This window comes from Anas platyrhynchos, chromosome 3 (assembly GCF_047663525.1).
Source record: "Anas platyrhynchos isolate ZD024472 breed Pekin duck chromosome 3, IASCAAS_PekinDuck_T2T, whole genome shotgun sequence".
Lineage (NCBI taxonomy): Eukaryota > Metazoa > Chordata > Aves > Anseriformes > Anatidae > Anas > Anas platyrhynchos.
Genome location: NC_092589.1, coordinates 53,263,307 through 53,281,165, shown reverse-complemented (window position 1 = coordinate 53,281,165; position 17,859 = coordinate 53,263,307). Strand labels below are relative to the sequence as shown.

The 17,859-nt window shown below is 40.4% G+C and overlaps 1 protein-coding gene across 1 annotated transcript; it reads left to right on the top strand.

The window, feature by feature from the left end:
* Positions 1 to 918: 918 nt before the first annotated feature.
* On the top strand, positions 919 to 17,071 carry PPIL4 (peptidylprolyl isomerase like 4). The gene is made up of 13 exons (XM_038175853.2): positions 919 to 1,076; positions 1,333 to 1,400; positions 1,489 to 1,553; positions 3,255 to 3,372; positions 4,404 to 4,546; positions 5,291 to 5,387; positions 5,625 to 5,741; positions 6,654 to 6,778; positions 9,119 to 9,185; positions 10,045 to 10,156; positions 11,234 to 11,330; positions 11,943 to 12,081; positions 16,636 to 17,071. The coding sequence occupies exons 1-13, from the start codon at positions 1,007 to 1,009 to the stop codon at positions 16,858 to 16,860; spliced, it is 1,443 nt and encodes a 480-aa protein (XP_038031781.1). The 5' UTR covers positions 919 to 1,006; the 3' UTR covers positions 16,861 to 17,071.
* Positions 17,072 to 17,859: the final 788 nt, after the last annotated feature.

Sequence of the window (17,859 nt, the reverse complement as noted above, 5' to 3'; positions counted from 1 at the left end):
AGTTAAACTCCATCTTCATATTCTCCATCTTCAATAGTTAAACTTCAGTTAGCGCAGGCTTGCATAAAACTGATATGCTGTTTAAGTCCCTCTTAAAGTTTCAGAGTAAATAAATGTAATGTGTGCTATATCAATAACTGCCACACAGGATGGCTTAAAAACAGTCTTAAATCAATTCAGGAGCGATGTACAGACTGGGACTAAACTCGCAGAAACATTGCAACACTGCAAAATGCTAAATAGCACTAACAGCTTTGAAAACTAGCACACCAAGGATGCAAATACAACTTCCTAAAGTGCAGACTTGGTCCCAGGACCCGCCCACTTAGTTTCCAGGACCATCATGCGGCAGGATAATGATGAACAGAAAACCATTTAAATTCCCTGTCTGGCTTTTTATTAAGGTGCACTTTTTAACATGGTTATCTGATGCTATTTTTTCTGGTACTTAAGGAGAAGATCTTGCTCTTACCGACATGCATCTCTTTGTACTCCTAACTGCGCATTTCTGCTCCCTCACCTTCACTGCTTCCCTTTTACTGTATTCAGATCACTGTCAACTCAGGTCACTGATCTGGCAGATTCAGCAATAGGGAATAAATTGTTTAGCAAAAGACCTGTGACTCAGATCGACTCATTGCGCAGTGAGTACCAGGGCTTCACCCAGAAAGAGATGAAAATTGTGCAGCCTGAAGTCATAGTCACAGAATCATTAAGGCTGGACAAGCCCTCCAAGCTCACCCGGTCCAACCACCCCCTACCACTGGTGTCACCACTGACCATGTCCCCAAGCACCACGTCCAACCTCTCCTTGAGCACCCCCAGGGACGGTGACTCCAGCACCTCCCTGGGCAACTCAGCGCAATGCTGGCCCCCAACCCACACCCCCAACCCGTGCCTCACAGCCCCGGCCCCCAGCGGCTTCTCCTCCTCCGCCCCGGCAGAGGGCGGCCGCGCGGCGGGCCGGGCCGGGCCGTGCCGTGCCGTGAGGGAGCGGGCAGCAGCCATGGCCGTGCTGCTGGAGACCACGCTGGGCGACCTGGTCATCGACCTCTACACGGAGGAGCGGCCCCGCGGTACGGGGCGGCGTTGCGATGGGGAACGGGGCTGGGGCACGGCCCGGCCCGGCCCGGCCGCCTCGGGCCTCGGCGGGGCTGCGGGCGGGAGGCGCCCGGGGGCGGCGTGTGCGGTACCCGCGGGGGGGCTGACAACGGGGAGATGGAAACGGGGAGATGGGCAGGGGGGCAGGCTGAGCCCCTGGGGCATCCCCTTACAGCCGTGCGTACCGTGTCCGCCAGCCCCTCCGGTAACCGGCAGTGTGTTTTCTTGCAGCTTGCCTGAATTTCCTGAAGCTCTGCAAAATCAAGTACTACAACTATTGCCTCATTTACAATGTGCAGGTGAGTGTTCGCAGTTCTCTCTCTATATTTTTCTTGGCTTAAATTCGCAAACACGACAACAACATCTTGTGTGTTTGCTTTGTGACAGAGGGACTTTATTATACAAACTGGGGACCCCATGGGGACCGGCCGTGGAGGCGAATCTGTATTTTGGTAAGTAAAACACGTTTGTGCTGCTTCATAGCAGAGACATCATACGGGAGCAAAGGGTCTGCTTGGTTTGTCTTCAGCTCTTCTGAGGCAGCGTTACTGATGGGAGGTAACAATGATGCATAAGCTTCTTCAGCTTTTATAGCCAAATGCTTTTTTAATTCCTATGCTGTCCTTGACCATTGAGATGCCTTTTCTGGACAGTATTCTATCTCTGACCTTAGAAACAAAGTTATAACTGGCTGTATGTAAATGTCTGCTTATTTAAAAGTGAGCAAATAACTAGGTTTGGTTTTGCAGGATGAATATAACCAACTGCTCCACAGAAGGCACAATTACTAGCAGTTTATTACTGCTTTTATTTTTTGTAACAAAATATATTTAATTGAGCATGAGGGGAACACAGAGGCTATACTTGATTTCCTGTGTGCAAGAAAGCAACCGTGTTGCCTTAAAAATTGACTTGTTGAAAATGTTAATGGTCATAAACATAGAAGCTGAAAAAGTTCAAACAGTAAAGTGGAACCTAGCAAAGTCCGTGTGTTCTGTATGTTTCCTTTAAAAATAATATTAAAAATAGAATTAAAATTGCATAGTAGAACTAAAAACCCGGGGTGCTGAGGAACGTGGCACACAGAGATAAATAGCTCAGTTTGACCAGAACCAGTGTTGCTAGACCAGTGTTGATATTTATAACTCTGGTCTGGTCTGTCAGAGCCTTTAAAATAGAAAACCTGGGGGATGTGGAACTGTTGTGATCCTGGAAGCAGTTTAATTGGGCTAGGGAGATGTGAGTCTAGGTAGGCGTGCTTGCCAGACCTGAGCTGTCTCTGCATGTGAGTAGATCAAGTTCATTTTTACATTATTTTCTGTTATAAGGATTGTTTTGGTCTTCTTCTGAGGCCCAGTAGTATGGCAGATACAGAACGAAAATGTGATAAGCGAGTTGCAGATACTCTTCTGCGGCTAGCATGGAGAACAGCAATATGTCATTTCCACCTGTTCATTACTGCTGAAATCCACAGAACTGGGGTTTCCTGCTACCCAGGAAACTGATGCAGGCAAACTTTAATTTGAATCTTCTCTTCATAAAGACCTATACATGCTTAACAAAATCAGTTCAAACACAACATTGTTCCTTATATTTGGGCAAAACTATGTATTGACCGTGCCCCTGTCAATTATGGAGTAAGGTGAAAATCAGGGATAGACTTCAAAAATTAAAAATGTTTTGATGATTTGTCATATTTTTATATCTTAAATTATAAAGTACATACAGTCTTGCATGTACGATGAACTTAATTTATATGCAGATAATAGTGGCTTTCTGTTTGTCTTGAAAGAGAAATTGAAAGCATAAATTGTTACATTTTTAAAGTGTTGGCTTAATTTATTCTGATGGACCCTTATCAAAATCTGTACTCCCTTCAGGCCCTAGAAAAATACTGTATGCTGCACTAAAAACCAGAAACAAGCCCTCACAAACAAACAAACAAACAAAACCCTCTGAAATGCATCAGAGAAAAATCTGTTATCTGTAATATAAAGTGAACTGTATAACTGTACTGGTACATAAAAATGTGCACATTGCGCTGATGTAAAAAAAAAAAAAAGTTGCATTTACGGTTTTACAGCATTTTTTAATCTCACTTTTAAATACTTACTTGCTTGATAACATATAACATATTTCCCATGTATTTTCAGTCAACTGTACGGTGATCAAGCCAGATTTTTTGAAGCAGAAAAAGTGCCGAGAATTAAGCACAAGAAAAAAGGAACCGTGTCCATGGTGAACAATGGCAGTGATCAGCATGGATCACAGGTCAGTATGCAGTGTTGGAAGTGCTCGTCTAAGTAAGAAAAATGAAAATTCCTTGAATTTGCAAAAAAGGTATAACAATAATGATGTCATCTCAAGAGCATCATCTTGTAAGATGGTCAAAAGGCATGAATAAAAAAGGCCTTAGATAAAAACTTTTCATAGTGTTCCAGGTGCCAGTAGGTATTTGATTACAGAGAAGAAAGAGGTTCAGATTCAAATCCTGGCCTAGCTCAAATTTATAAATTTTGTTAAATTCAGCCCTCTCATTTTTTTCCCTTTGTTTATTCATTTTCGTTAATACCTTTATGTGATTTTGCTAATCTTAGAATAAGATTAAGCAATAACAAATCCTGTAGTTAAATGGATATGAAAAGTGAAGAACTTGTTTTTTAGAATAATCTTAAAACTTTCCAATTATAACTTCATCTTAGTTTGGAAACTGAAATCACAGCGTTCTCTGTATGATTACATTAAAGTGTGCATTAAGAAATGTAAATGTATAATTTTATCTGAGTGCAAGTTTTATTTCTTCCCACACCAAAAAAAAATTATAAAACAGTTTCTGAAATTGATGTTGTTCCCTGTTCAAGTGCACAAAGCTTTTTCTGTAGGTATGTTTAAAGCTCTAATCTCATAGAACGATACAATTTCTCAATAATTATTTTAGATGCATTGTCACTTCTATATACATGTATTAAAATGCGTCACATGAAATATCCATACATTTGAATTATTTTTTTTCATGAAGAAAGAACGACTTAAAAAACAATAAATGTGATTTTGCTCCAGCTAGAGCTTGTTATAATATACAGAGATAATTTTCCTGTTTCTCTGCATTGGAAGTATGAAATTGTTGGTAGGATTTTTTTTAAGGAAGAAGCAGTGATATTTGCATTTACATTTAAGAATGCAGAAGTTAGGAAGAGTTTTTTTTCCCCCTGACTCCAGTGAGAATTTTATCTCTCCTAAGGTAAAACTGAAGCCCTCTTTTTTTCCATTCACTGTTACTGATTTTGTATCTTTTTTTGCAGTTTCTTATTACAACAGGGGAAAACCTGGATTACCTTGATGGTGTGCATACGGTATTTGGAGAAGTGACCGAAGGCATGGATGTATTGAAGACGATTAACGAAACCTTTGTGGATAAGGATTTTATCCCATATCAAGATATCAGGTGTGACTGCATTTAACTTCCCGTTTTGGAGGATTTTTAACACATCCGTCTTTTTGGAAACTAAATTGATATGGCAATGTTAGGTGACTTGTACATGGTATCTAAAATACTCTTTTATTGCACTATTATTGTTAAAATGCTGTATGATTCTGCCTTTACAGGAATTTGATTTTCCTCCTAAAGTACCATAGTATTTATTATGGAAGTCTGTCATGAGTTGATACGAGTTGTAAGCCATAAATCTGAGCGTTTGTGTAGGCATGTGTTTTCAGATGGGCTCCATATCTTCATGGAGTCTTTAACACCTATGTGAATTTGCAGGAACAGGGATGGAAATGTTGTCCAACCTAAAGTATAAGAAAATTTGAGCAAAATAATCAATGTAGTTGCTCTAAGAAGTTTTATTCCATTTGTATGATTCTTTTAATTGTGATTTCTAGATTTATGTAGGAGAAGGAATTAGCAGCAAAAAAGTGCAACATTACTTGATATTAGATGTTACTAGGTTATGTATTATTATGGAAATAGGTATATAAGAAAATAAGCAGCTACTAAAATAAGAAAAATCATAAGAAAATGTGCACCTACCTTGCACTGATAAAAGCACTGATTCTAGTATTTACAAGTATGTGTGGCTTTTTATGAAATAACTGAGAATCAGCAGGGCTGCTTTCCTATTACTTGGGTAAAGAGAGTTTTATTTGCTTGTTGGCTGATTCTGGTCTTGATGTTGTTCCCTATTAGGATAAATCATACAGTAATTTTAGATGATCCCTTTGATGATCCACCTGGCTTGTCTATTCCTGATCGCTCACCAGAACCTACTAAGGAGCAGCTAGATGTGAGTATTTGTGACAGCTTCTTGGGGAAAGTTGGAAGAAAGAATTAAGTAAACAGATCCCTGTTAGTTGCCAGCAGAGACTGGTCAAAATAAGAATCTGTCTTTAATACTTTGTGAAAGTATTACGGAAGGGGGGACAAGTGGAAGACAGAAAGCATCCAAGTAAGATTTGGAAAATGAGAGAATCTTTTGACCATGGATTGCTATTAAATAGTTTTTCCCTTCAACTTTTTTCAGAGTGGCAGAATAGGAGCAGATGAAGAAATTGATGACTTGAAAGGACGATCTGCAGATGAAATAGAAGAAGTTCAGGCAGAAAAAGAAGCGAAAACTCGTGCCATTCTTCTGGAGATGGTGAACATCTTTTTGTATTTACTTTTACCTGAAGAGATGAGAAATTTAGTGTACTAACATTTCTGACAGCACGTCGTGTGCTTAGGATCTTTTCTGGAATCTGTTTCTTACTTGTGTTACTTTGCTTCTTCCTGTTACAACACTAATGTACATTTACATTTTTATTAGCATATTAAGTAAAAGGTGGAGATAAATTGTTTGTGTATCACTAGTCTTTTATTCAGGTTTCGTAAAGAAGTGCTGCAATTCAACAGGAGGTGTTGTGTGTATTTGTGTTTTCCTCTGGAGCTTAGATTGCTGGTTCTGATGAGGGAATTTTGATCTGAGATTGCAAAAATCAAGGTTGTGCATACTGTAAGCAAGCGTTGTCTCCTAGGTAGCATGAATGCTGCCTCCCTTTGTCTATCTGAACAAAGGTGTGTAATTGTCATCCTTATCAAGTAGGGCAAACTGAAATTTAAGATAGTTGTTGCCAGACTTCAAGGCAGTTTGAAGTTGTCTTAGGCACAGATAGAAACTGAAGAATGGATCTAGTCCATTCTATTTTTGAAACAGAGTGGCTCTAAAATCACACTTTCACCATTTATTCTAAAAAGGAAAGTAAAGAGTGGGGCTCTTCATCAGTTAGAACTGAGTATTGTTAAGTTACGAACAGGGAAAGCAAGGTGGGAAAGTATTTGTGACTTTCCTGAAATCCCTGTGGTGGAATCGCAAATAGGTTAATTGTTTTTAGGTTCTTTAGAAAATACTCTTACTGCGACATTGAGTGAGAAAAATTTTGTGTTTGGTTTTGATTTTGTGATAGGATTGTGTCTGAAATCATCCACAAGATGTATTGCCAGTGTGCTTGTGGTAGTAAAATACAGAGAACTTTAGGCAGAAGTGATGAAGGTCTATTTTTGTATCCCACAGGTGGGAGACTTACCAGATGCAGAAGTCAAGCCACCAGAAAACGTGCTGTTTGTTTGTAAACTGAATCCTGTGACTACAGATGAAGACCTAGAGATAATATTTTCACGATTTGGTCCAATTAAAAGGTAATTATTGTAATGTGAAGAAGAAAACCTTCTTCGTTGAAACTGAACTTTATACCCATCAGTCTATTTAGGTTGGACTGTTAAGTAGTATTCTGGTGTCTCTGGAGGCTTAACCCTGGGCAGATGATGACAATGGTGGTGATACAAGGTCACATTTAGCTAGCTGAATATCCTGTCTCCAGCAGTGGCTTTAAGTGAAAGTGGAACAAGGGAGACATATATAATATTTTTTCCCAGCCCCCTGCCCTCACCCTCCTATCTGCAGTCTACAGTTCAGATGCTATATGAGCTACATATAGTCTCCGTGCTTTAATTTTCCCTGGGAGTATGTACAGCTTGGGATAAAGTGGTAAACATTTCTAGCACTCAGTGTGTTCTTTGTTAAGGTGTTCCCCATGCCTGCTGCCTTCTTCAGCTCTGAACCTGGCTCCTAGTAGTTTCAGCTGATTTCCCCCTATGCTGGTATCAAAAGATAGTGAAGTGAAACCTACTTTCCTACAGCTCTCTATCATATACTCTCAAATCATCTTTGTTTCTGGCTAAGAGTACAAGGCAGCATAGTTTGTAGAGGAATTTGCCTTACCTCGTTTCCCTTTTCTCAGCTTTTTTCTGTTCTTTTGTTTTTACCTCGAGATGAGAGGAACGGAACTGCATACAGTGTTAAAGAAATTACAGTTAGAATGGCAGCGTGGTATTCTCCACTTTGCGCTCGACACCTTTTCTAATTATTACTAGAGCTGTAAATGCTTTATAGCCTGTACTATTAGCAAGTTGATCATTTCACAACAAAACAAAACAAAAACTTACAGATTTTAGAATCCTACTCTTTAGTGCTAACTGCCAGCTCAGAACCTTTTTCACAATGCACAGTTAGGATCCCTCCACCCATGCTCATCCTATTGCATTTATCTACATTGCATATCATTTGCTGTTTTGTTATTCAGTTGAACTCCTGGGAACTTTGCAATTTTTTTTTCAGTCTTTATTTTTACCACCTTTAACAATTTAGAATCCTTAGCAAACTCCATGGGTGACTTCTTTGCTTCCTCAATGAGAACCGACTATTTACTTTACCCTGTCTTGCACATTTTTATTGATAGAAAGATCCTTCTTATGCCATTACTGCTTAATTTCACTAAAACCCTTTTGTGCAGAAGTTTCTTAGAATTTCCAGAGGGATTTCAAAGGTGACTCACTATCTTGCATAGGCACGTTGACCCTTTCAGAGAAGTTTAGTTAGGTTTATTCAGATGGTCTTGGGTAGGTCCCATTTATTCAGATGCCCACTAAGTCAGTTCTGCATCACATTCCTACAAGTTTGTGCACTCCATAGGGTGTGTGTTTGTGACTGATACTGTGTTCACCACACACGGGAGCAGAATTTCTGGGTGTTGTAGGGGTCTTTTATACCTTTTATTTTCCCCTATCAGTTTGTTTAATAAACTCTTTTGCATACCTTCCACTTTTAGATAGATTCTCTGAATAATTCAACAAAGAGAAGAGTCCTTGCATAAGACAGTCCTACCTTCCTCTTAATTAGCGGCTGCTGTAAAGAATTCATACAGCTTGTCTGAATACTCAGTTTCTCCCCCCCCTTTTTTTTTTTGTCTTGATCATCTTTTGAACTGTGTATTAAATCCTATTATGTCAGTTGCACAATATGCTTGAAGGAGTTTCAAGTCTCACATGAATGCCCTATTTACTGCATCTGTTGCCTATTTGAGCTCCTTCAACATACTGCATTTGGAATTCTGGTGCTGTGTATGAATTTGGTAATACGGGTGCAGTACTGTAATTATTCCCATTTTACTTCTACTGATCCAATACTTCAGGCCTCGTATTTTTCCCCAGTGAACTGCCTGATAAGATGGCTGCTAGCAATGTGCTTGCTAAGAAGAGAAATTTGCCAATTTAAACTTTCCTTCAATGACTGTAAAAACAGAATGCGAGGTTTATTGTCTCTTACTGGTGAAAGGCAAAAACTCAGTCGCAAGCAGTACTGTTGGAAAATAATTTTGTTTCATTTATTCAGTAATGCTACAGTTCTGTCCCTAGTTCTACAGTTCTGTCCCCAGTTCTACAGTTCATCCCTGGCTTACAATTCAAGTTAAGGACTTGTGAACTAAGCATTATAATTACTTACTTCAGTAATACCACGTGCACTTTGCCTGTGCAGTAACACCCATATCAGTAAGGGTCTCAGAATCAAGTGTTAAAATACCTTTGAGGTCTGTCTTTCTGTTTCTTGCATTCTTAAACTGTTACTCTCCCTTTTAAGCAATACTTACATGAGTCTTGCTCTGAAAGCACTGACATGTTAATCTCATGCCAATTTTTCAGCTGCGAAGTGATTCGAGACTGGAAGACTGGTGAATCTCTTTGTTATGCTTTCATTGAATTTGAAAAGGTACGTTTTGTAGTTGTGTTGGATGTAGATTCTGCTTATCAAGGTTCATTTTCAGTATACTACCATGAAAGGAGAACAGTGAAATCTTCAAGTGTGGGGTAGCTACCATTTTCTATTACTGACTGAGTTGCGGAAGTTGTATGTCCTAAATCAGTCAAAAATCTTTTTTTTCACCAAACAATCCGAATATGGCCTTAGCTGCTCTTGAAACCAGTGGGTTTAGAGCAGGACTGTGTTTTTTCTGAGTACATTAGGACTTTCAAACAGTTAGGAAGAGTAAAAGAAGGGAATGGCAGCAGAAAATGGGGTAGTGCTGCGTAAAGAGAGGAGGGAATATGAAAGAAGGGAGATCGGTGTCGACACCACTGTGCTACAGTACTTACTGGGGTTGTAAATGGCGTTAGCTTTATCCACATGCTGCTCATACAGTGTGATTGCTCGTAAAAGCTTCTTGATGGTGCATAGCTTCTTGCTAGAGACTTTCTGATAGTCTTGCTGATCTGTGAGGAAAACTGGAAAACACTGGACAAGCAAGAACACGTTCCGTTAGCCTATTGTGCACTTAAAATGGAACTTCTGTTAGTTGCTGTTGTCCCTGGCAAGTTTTTAAAGAGGTGAAATGAACTGAAAAAAAAAGTAATTTTAAATGTTTACACTGGGACAAAGCATAACTATTTCTTTTGAAACGACACAATGCATGAACTGTTGTGGTTTACGCAATTCTAAGAAAAATACCATGTGTGGTGTGTTCATTGGGAAACGTACACCACTGAGCAGTTAAGTTTGTGTTTGAGCTCTTCGGTGGAATACTCCTTTGATATAAACATGACTCAAAAATTTCTGGAAACATTAATGTCAGGAGGAAGACTGTGAGAAAGCCTATTTCAAAATGGACAACGTGCTAATAGATGACAGACGGATACATGTGGATTTTAGCCAATCTGTTGCAAAGATTAAGTGGAAAGGAAAAGGTAAGTACATGTGATTTTTGACCCTCACAATTTAATAAGCCATGACTCCTAAACTGTAAGTATTTATGTAAAGAGAAGCAATTGTTAAGAGCTTAAATCATCTAATCTTCCAGGGTGTAGATTCCCCTGGCAATATAGTAACAGAGCAACAGGGTTTCTAGCTCTTCTCTTCACTACTGCTACATGTACTGGCTAGCTCAGAAACAAAAAATTGTATCACCATGGATTGCCTTTCAACAGATAGATTTTTGCAGGTAAATCATACGTTCCTACCTCAAGCTTCAAAAGTGGTGCTTTTGAAGATGCTTATCAGCAACATTAATGTGGCAGTGCCTGTTGCTTTCTAGTTTCATTATTCACTGTATGACAGTTGGGTGTACACAAGGAAAAGTGAACATTCAGGCCAAGCCTTTCCTCTCTTCACCTCCTCTATATCGAGCATATTGTATAGCTTATATGTTTAAAAAACAAACCAGTTTCAGATGTTTGAGGATATTTGGGGCTATTTCTGACCCAGCCAGTTAATCTTGCAGTTTCAAGTAGGACCGGGCGATGGCAGCATGTTGCCATAGAATAGCATTTCAGTCTGTGAGCTGCTGTTGCCAAGTGAATGGGTGGAAAATGAAATGGGTGATGCCCCTCTTAAGACATAATGATTTTTTGACAGCTTAGGAATTCAGATGGAGAGCTGTAGCTGTCTCAGAGGTTTCCCTTTCTGCGTCCTAGGGCACAGGTCCTGTGATACATTACTGTTACTGTAAAAGCCTGTGACTATTCTCACTATTAAATGACCTATAATCAAAGAGGGGCTAAACAAGTTACTAAATCCTGCTTTGTGATCCTGTTCATGCCTTGTCTCTACTGAGACTGAGGATGTGACTGAGGAGAAAACCGTAATTTGTTTAATGAGATCTGCAAGCAAGAGAAGCACAGAATCATGACTTGCCCTACCCTTTTCTACTCTGTTATCCAGATGTCAGTGTTTTTCTTGGAACTATATGAATCCCTGTAGGGTCAGGAAGATCCCTTGTTTGCTTTTTTAGCTGCAGTGAGTTGAATATATTTTTCTGTGGACAGGTGGGCAGTATACCAAGGATGATTTCAAAGAATATGAAAAGGAACGTGACAGACCTTCAAAATTTGCTCTGAAAGAGAAGGTAAAACCAAAGCAGGAGTATCCTTTTCCGGTCAAATGTATTTTTTGCACCAAGTAGAGTTTATGAAAACAGTCTGGAAAAGACTTATTCTTAAAGCTTGCCAAATGTATATTTTTGCTGCAGCTTCACATAACCATCTGGTGTTTGAGATGGAATTAAACATTTTGCCTTTTTCGTTTAGTGACGAAGGTGAATGTAATCAAATGAGAATACGCTGTGTGCAGGTAAATAATGTTCCCCATGTAAAGCCATGGAGTGACATAAGGCATAACAGAGTTTTAAGTAGTTTCACGTGGGATCTGCTGCACCTGGAATGGGACAATAGTAGTGACTAAATCATGTTCTGCAATCCTGCTTTGCTTGTGGTGAGCATGAGAGAACAGAAAGCTGTAACTTTTTCAGAGATCTGTAGGTAGGGGGGCGTGGAAAAAAAGAGTGAATTGGGACCTGGCTGTAGTGTTTGACGGGGCAGAATTCAGGCATTTAACACAGCTGACTATTTCAATACCTGTGTGCCTTCATAAACCACTCACTGTCTGATAAACTGGGGTTTGTTTGCTTCATGAACTTCTGTGTTCTGATATTTATTGATATTAAGTAATAAATATGCCCTTAACCAACACTATCAGTGCCAAGTATGACCTTGTGCTAGAGGAGGAGGAAGAAGAGTCTCAAACAAGTCAATCGCACTCGGCTAAAAAGCAGAAGAAGAAAAAGCATCACCACTCTGAAGATGAAGAGGATGACAAGCGGACCAAAAAACACAAGGTGCTCACCTCTTCTTGCATTAATGATTTAACTTGATAGCAGTTTATTTTCCTAGTAAGGGTAAGCCAGGAAAAAGAAGTCTGATTTTGAACTGGGGACCTGGTGTGCAAAGTCCCATAAAATACAGCGGTTGTAAACGTACAGAAGGCTGATGTCAGTGCTTGATTATGAAAGAGGTTTCCCAAATCTTTCTGGACTTTCGAAGCTTGGCATGTCTGAATGGCTTTTTGCCAAAACGTCCTGAAGAGGCAGTGTAGCCTCTCATAAAATAGGAGATCTTCAGCACTTTGAACCTGTTGTTCACATGTTCCCAGTCATAAACCAGAAGTTAATGATATTTCATGAATGCAATCTATTTTTTATTTTCTTGCCAGAAGTGCATGTTGGCTTTCTCCCATGTGGAATCAGAAACACAGCCTCTTTGAATTGTCTGTTTATTTTTTTCTGAATTGTTTTGGAAATATTTGTGCAACATCTCTGTGTGGGTTTACTTGCATCTGTACAGTGCTGTAGGACTCCGGCTGTGGAGGGGATTGCCAGAAGACAGCAGTTCTGTCATTCACTGCAGCCTGTTCAGTCAGCATTTTCACGTTTCTGTGAACCTGAGGTAGTCAAAATGTTGATGTTTCATGGAAACTGAATGCCTGTAATACCAAGTGCAGAGGTTACTACTGTCGAGATTTGAGCATTAAGGAGAAATGAGCTAAGTAGAAAAAAAATAAATCACTATTTACTGAGTAGAATAGAATAGAATAGTTCATTTGGAAGGGACCTTCAAAGATGATCTAGTCCAAGTGAGTATGCATTCAGTCCAATTTAGAAAATCAGTAAAGTGACATGAGCACAGCCCTGTCCAGATGCATTTTGCAGGCAGCTTAGCTGACAAATCCCACATAAAATATACAAACTGCCTTTTGTTGTTGTTGTTTTCTTAAATTTATAATACGGTCATAATCTGGGCAGCTCATAAAAGAAGCAGGGAGGGAGGCATGTTCCCGAGGTGGAGACTGCTCAGTGCGAGTACTGAGGCCAGCACAAAGCGTAACAGCACGGAAACTTTTCTGTTGAATGGTAGCATTTTTAGAACAGGCAAGCAAAGTGTTTTCCCTTAACCCCATTTTGGAAATAGGTGAAGCCTTTGAGGTAAAAACTTGAAAAGAAAACAACAGTTAACTTTCCACAATCAATTGCCGAAGACCGCAGTGACCGTGTCTCATAGATAAGCTTCCATCCTGAGCCCGTAGGATGTCAGAGGTTTTAATTGAGAGAGAGCAGAGTCTTACAATAGGAAGTTCTAGCAACCGAAACTGCAGTTGGTGCTACCAGCTTCAGCTATGACTGAAGGGAAGGGGGTTTTATTTTCTGAATAGTTTCCATGATGTTGAGTTGTTTTTCTGTTCTCTTGCTGGTTCTTTTTTTTTTTTGCCTTTTTTTTTTTTTAGTGTAGTTTGACTCATCCCTTTTCTTAGTCTGACACCAGTTTCCTGAATCTTCAGTCTTTGTGTTGAAGTTTTAAGAATTTATTTTTGAACCTTGTGCTGTTGACTTGCTTCCAGAGGGCTGAAGAGGTAGGGTGCTGTGGCTTGCTTTCAGTAGGTAACAGGATGTGGGTCTGGAGCAAGAGGCTGCACCACCATGTGGGTTTGTGGATAGGATTTGGCACAGCATTTTGATTGCTTCTGCTTGAGATCTGTATTATGACCTTGTTCCCTTACCAGTTTTCTCTGCGTCTTTTTTGGTTGCTTGGATTGTTTATTTTTTAAAATAACTGGATCTGTGGAGGATGGGTCTAACCAGTGGCTGTTTGTTAGACACAGGGCCTTCCAGACTTTCAGATTTCTGCAGTTCATGATTTTAGCAAAAAGATCATGATCTTTCTATTTTTAATCTTCTGCTCTTGCTACTTACTGGAGGTTGATGAGGTTTGATCAGTCTCCCTGCTGAAATGGCTGCCTCTTCTTGTTTGCTCCTTTTAACCTTTAATTAGCGTGCTTAATGTCTGTAGAGGTGGCCTATCTTCCTTCTGCTTTTGTATCCTGGTATTTCAAGCTGATTTATGTTCAAGTGCTGCTTGGCAAGTTACTACTTTTGGCAGAGTCAGCCATGAACTTGCAGAGCAGTTTCTTCCCTTCTTCTGATAATTCTTTCCTCGTGTGTTCACCAGCACAGTGCTGGATTAAGAAAGGGGTGATCGTCACTCATTTGTTGACTGGTAAGAGGCAGCGATCCCGGATTGAGAAATCTGGACTTCAGCAGTAAGAAAGAGTCTGTTTTTATATAGTAATTTTCTTCTGCTTCCAATGGGAAAAGAGCATTTTTCTGACTTGGACAGAGCATAAAAGATTGGATTTCAAATACCATTAGTATTTTTAGTAACTTAGCATTTTAAAAATGTGACCCTTCCCTGTGCCAAAGACTTCAAAAAGGTAGAATCTTGCATAAGGGGAAATACAACTCCTTTTTTTTTTTTTTTTTTTTTTTGAGAACAAAGATGCAATTTATCTTGTTAATTACTATAAATGACTTCAATGACTGTGTTGTTTGTCTAGACTGCCATCATATTTGCTGCTATGACAACCTTTTTGTGGCACTTACAGCTTCAGACACGTCCTGTACACCTTTACGTTAAACGCTTCTTAAAGATCATTGTGCTTATCTGGCTCCATTCCCCTGTGGCTTTTTTAATCCTTTCAGCAAGTCACTCTTTTCTGTGATGTTCAGTGCAGGCAATTTTTCATTACTTTCAGGTCTTCGCTAGCCTTTTCCCTGCCCTGACTTGCAAGCGAGAATTTTTGCTTCTATCTGGCCAGTAGCCCGTCTCTGATGTTGGCTTTGTAGATGTTCTACTGAGCGTTGTTCTGGGTTTCTCCTGTTCCCCCTCATGCTCTCTGTCAGCAGCAACCCCCCTGAAGGCAGCAGCACACCAAGCCCACCATCTGCTTTACTGGGCAGTGTTTTTGTGTTGTTCCTTTCTATTCCACTGCTGGTGGCCACCTTCTGGCGTGTACTCAGTCCCTGCCACAGAGAGACCTGGAACCTGGCTTCTTTTCCAAACATGGAGACCAAGGCTTTCAGGTTCACTAGTAAGACATTTGGTAAAATAGTTGCTCTTTAAAGTAGGGAAATCTGTCCCTCATTCTGAAGATGAATGGACAAAGCTCTTATAAATAGTTTATAAATATAAAAAGCAACACTCCGTTTTGGTTGATTCAGATTTTAAAATCTGTACTGAAATAGAGTTCAGCAGTAAAGATGTGGAATAATATTTGGCCACCAGTGAGATTGCTGCACTCAGCAATAGCAGAAATTTTAATTTACATAGATAAAGATCAAATCTATGGTTGTTTATGTACATGTTGCTCATTGTAACTGATAGGGTTTTCACTATTAAAAAATAAATAAAATGTGCGTGATCATAAATGTGGTTTGGATTTTAGCCATACACTGGTGAATGTTACTGCCACGAGCATTTAGAAAAGTTTAGAGTTCAGAAAAATGAAAATCGTATCTGAAACTAAGAAATAGTATATAATTTAATGCAGACCTTTTCCATAGTTCATAAAGATCTGTGTTTACCGGTGTTGTTATTAAAACCCCACTAAAAATGGTGTCAACCTGCTAGAGCATACGTTGATACTAAACTTGTGATCGTGCTTTCAATTCAAAAGTGTCCACCACTTCCTCTGTAGGAAGTTGCATTTGCACCTTCCTGCAGGATCTGAGGCCCCCTCCTGTGTTTTGTGTCTCCCTGTATATCTTCATTGAATAGTAAGAACAAAATAGTTCCTAGCTGTGCTTAAAAATGCCAGCAGGAGTTCATATGTTAAAAATCAGGGCTGTTTATTAAAAAAAAAACTTTTAGTGACTTCACAGGAGAAATGGCATCTTTCTAAAGGATCTTGTCTTTCTGAAACTGCTCTGGCCTGGCCGGGTGTTGGTGTTACCACCTGGTCGTTCTAGCATGTACGGTGTCATCACCTACCAGTGTCACATTTCACAGTGAGTAATTCAGCCACCTTTCCTTCATTCACTAACACGCTGTCTCAGTGGTTTCGTGCCATCCACCTATGGCAGCGAGCAAAGGAGGTGTCCTGCTGACAGCCACACTCCTTTGGTACATAACATTTATCTCCCAAGCAAATCCCTCCTGTGCTCTGAACCTGCTAGGCAGGGTCCTCTGTGATGCTATGCAGAAAGCCAGGGAAATTCAATATTTCCTCATTTCTGCCTACCTGGATTTGCAGCAGTTTTTTAGAGAGTGTTTTGTGTCTGTGCTCAGACACCACCGCCACATGCAATACATTCTTGGTCTCCTTTTTTAGGCCATTTAAATAGACTTGTACCCCATAGAGTTTTCTGTAGATGTATCTTGATGCAGTTAGTTTTATTTATGGTGTGTTACCCTTTTCAAATAATCACAGATGTGAATCTGTTTCAGGCAGTGCCAGCCTTAGGCAGCTGAGGAGCCATGCTCTACTCTTCCTAGTTCTCCTCATGCCTTTACAGTTTTCCTCTTCTGTCTGTAACAGCGTATGCATCCGATTCCTTTAACAGGATTCTGATCGGAAGCACGAAGGAGAGCGCTACAGGGAGAAGACAAAGAGTGAGAAGAAAGACAGGCATCGGAGTCGCAGCCGATCCCAGGAAAGAGGCTCCAGTTACAGCAAGCATAAGGACAAATACAGAGAAGATGTCCGAGTAAGAGACTGGGATAAAAAGGCAGACAGAAGCAGAAGTCCAAAGAAATCAAAAGACAAAGAGAGGTCCAAGTACAGATGATGGAGGAGAAAGAGAGAAGGGAACTAAAACTCTGTTTTCTTCCTGCATTTCCACCATTGCTGCCATATGACTGTGCAGGTACTGGTTGAAAGCAGCTACGTTCTGTCAGTGGTTTGGCCTCACGATTCTGTGAATTCCCAGTGTATGACTTGGAGTAAGGCTGGGTTCCCAAAAGCTTGTTTCAATAAAGTATTTCACATCAGTGGAATGATTTGAGTCTCCGATAAGGAATGTTGTCTAAAGCTTGTTGGAAACGTAAGTGTTTGCTATCAAATGAATTGCCCACTGCAAAGAGATTTGCAGCGCTTGCCTCCTGTCTGCAAGGAGGCCGTGTTCCTCTTTCAGCACTTGCAGATCTTACAGGAAGCAGTGTGATAGAAGACCCGTGAGACAGAAATGTTCTGTGCACACTCCCTCCAAAAAAGTGCTCTGATACCATTATTACAATGAATACTCAAAGCTCTGTTTCCTTCCTTTGAAATTAAATTGCAGCTTGCCGTCATCCTGCCAGCTCTTACCTCACTGAATCCCGTGCAACAGTGATTGAAGGCACCCAAGTGCTGCTCTGCTGCTTGCGAGGGAGATGGAAGTGCTGCACTTGCTGCTCAGCTGTCTGCGCAGCTCGCTTGGCTGTGGCGTTGCAGGAGGATGCCTCTCAGAACGAAGATGCACTTGATAGTTGGCACAGCTGCCATCGCTGTTAAACATCTGACCTCTGTAGTGTCGGGTGTGCAGCCGCTGTGATGTCAGGCCAGTTACGCTGGGTGGGTGAGGCAGAAGAAAGCAGGCATCAGCAGGAAGGCAGAATTCGTAACTTGTGGTGCACTTGCCCAAGTGTACATGGGAATAATTTTTGGGTTTGGTGGCAGAAGTCGTCAGTTAACAACTCTTCATCTACAGAGGAATGCAGGTGATGTTATCAGAGTCTGGGGCTTACTGAAGGCAGCAGGCTCTGAAATGTGCAGCTCGCCCTGATAAACAAGATTTGGACATTTAAAC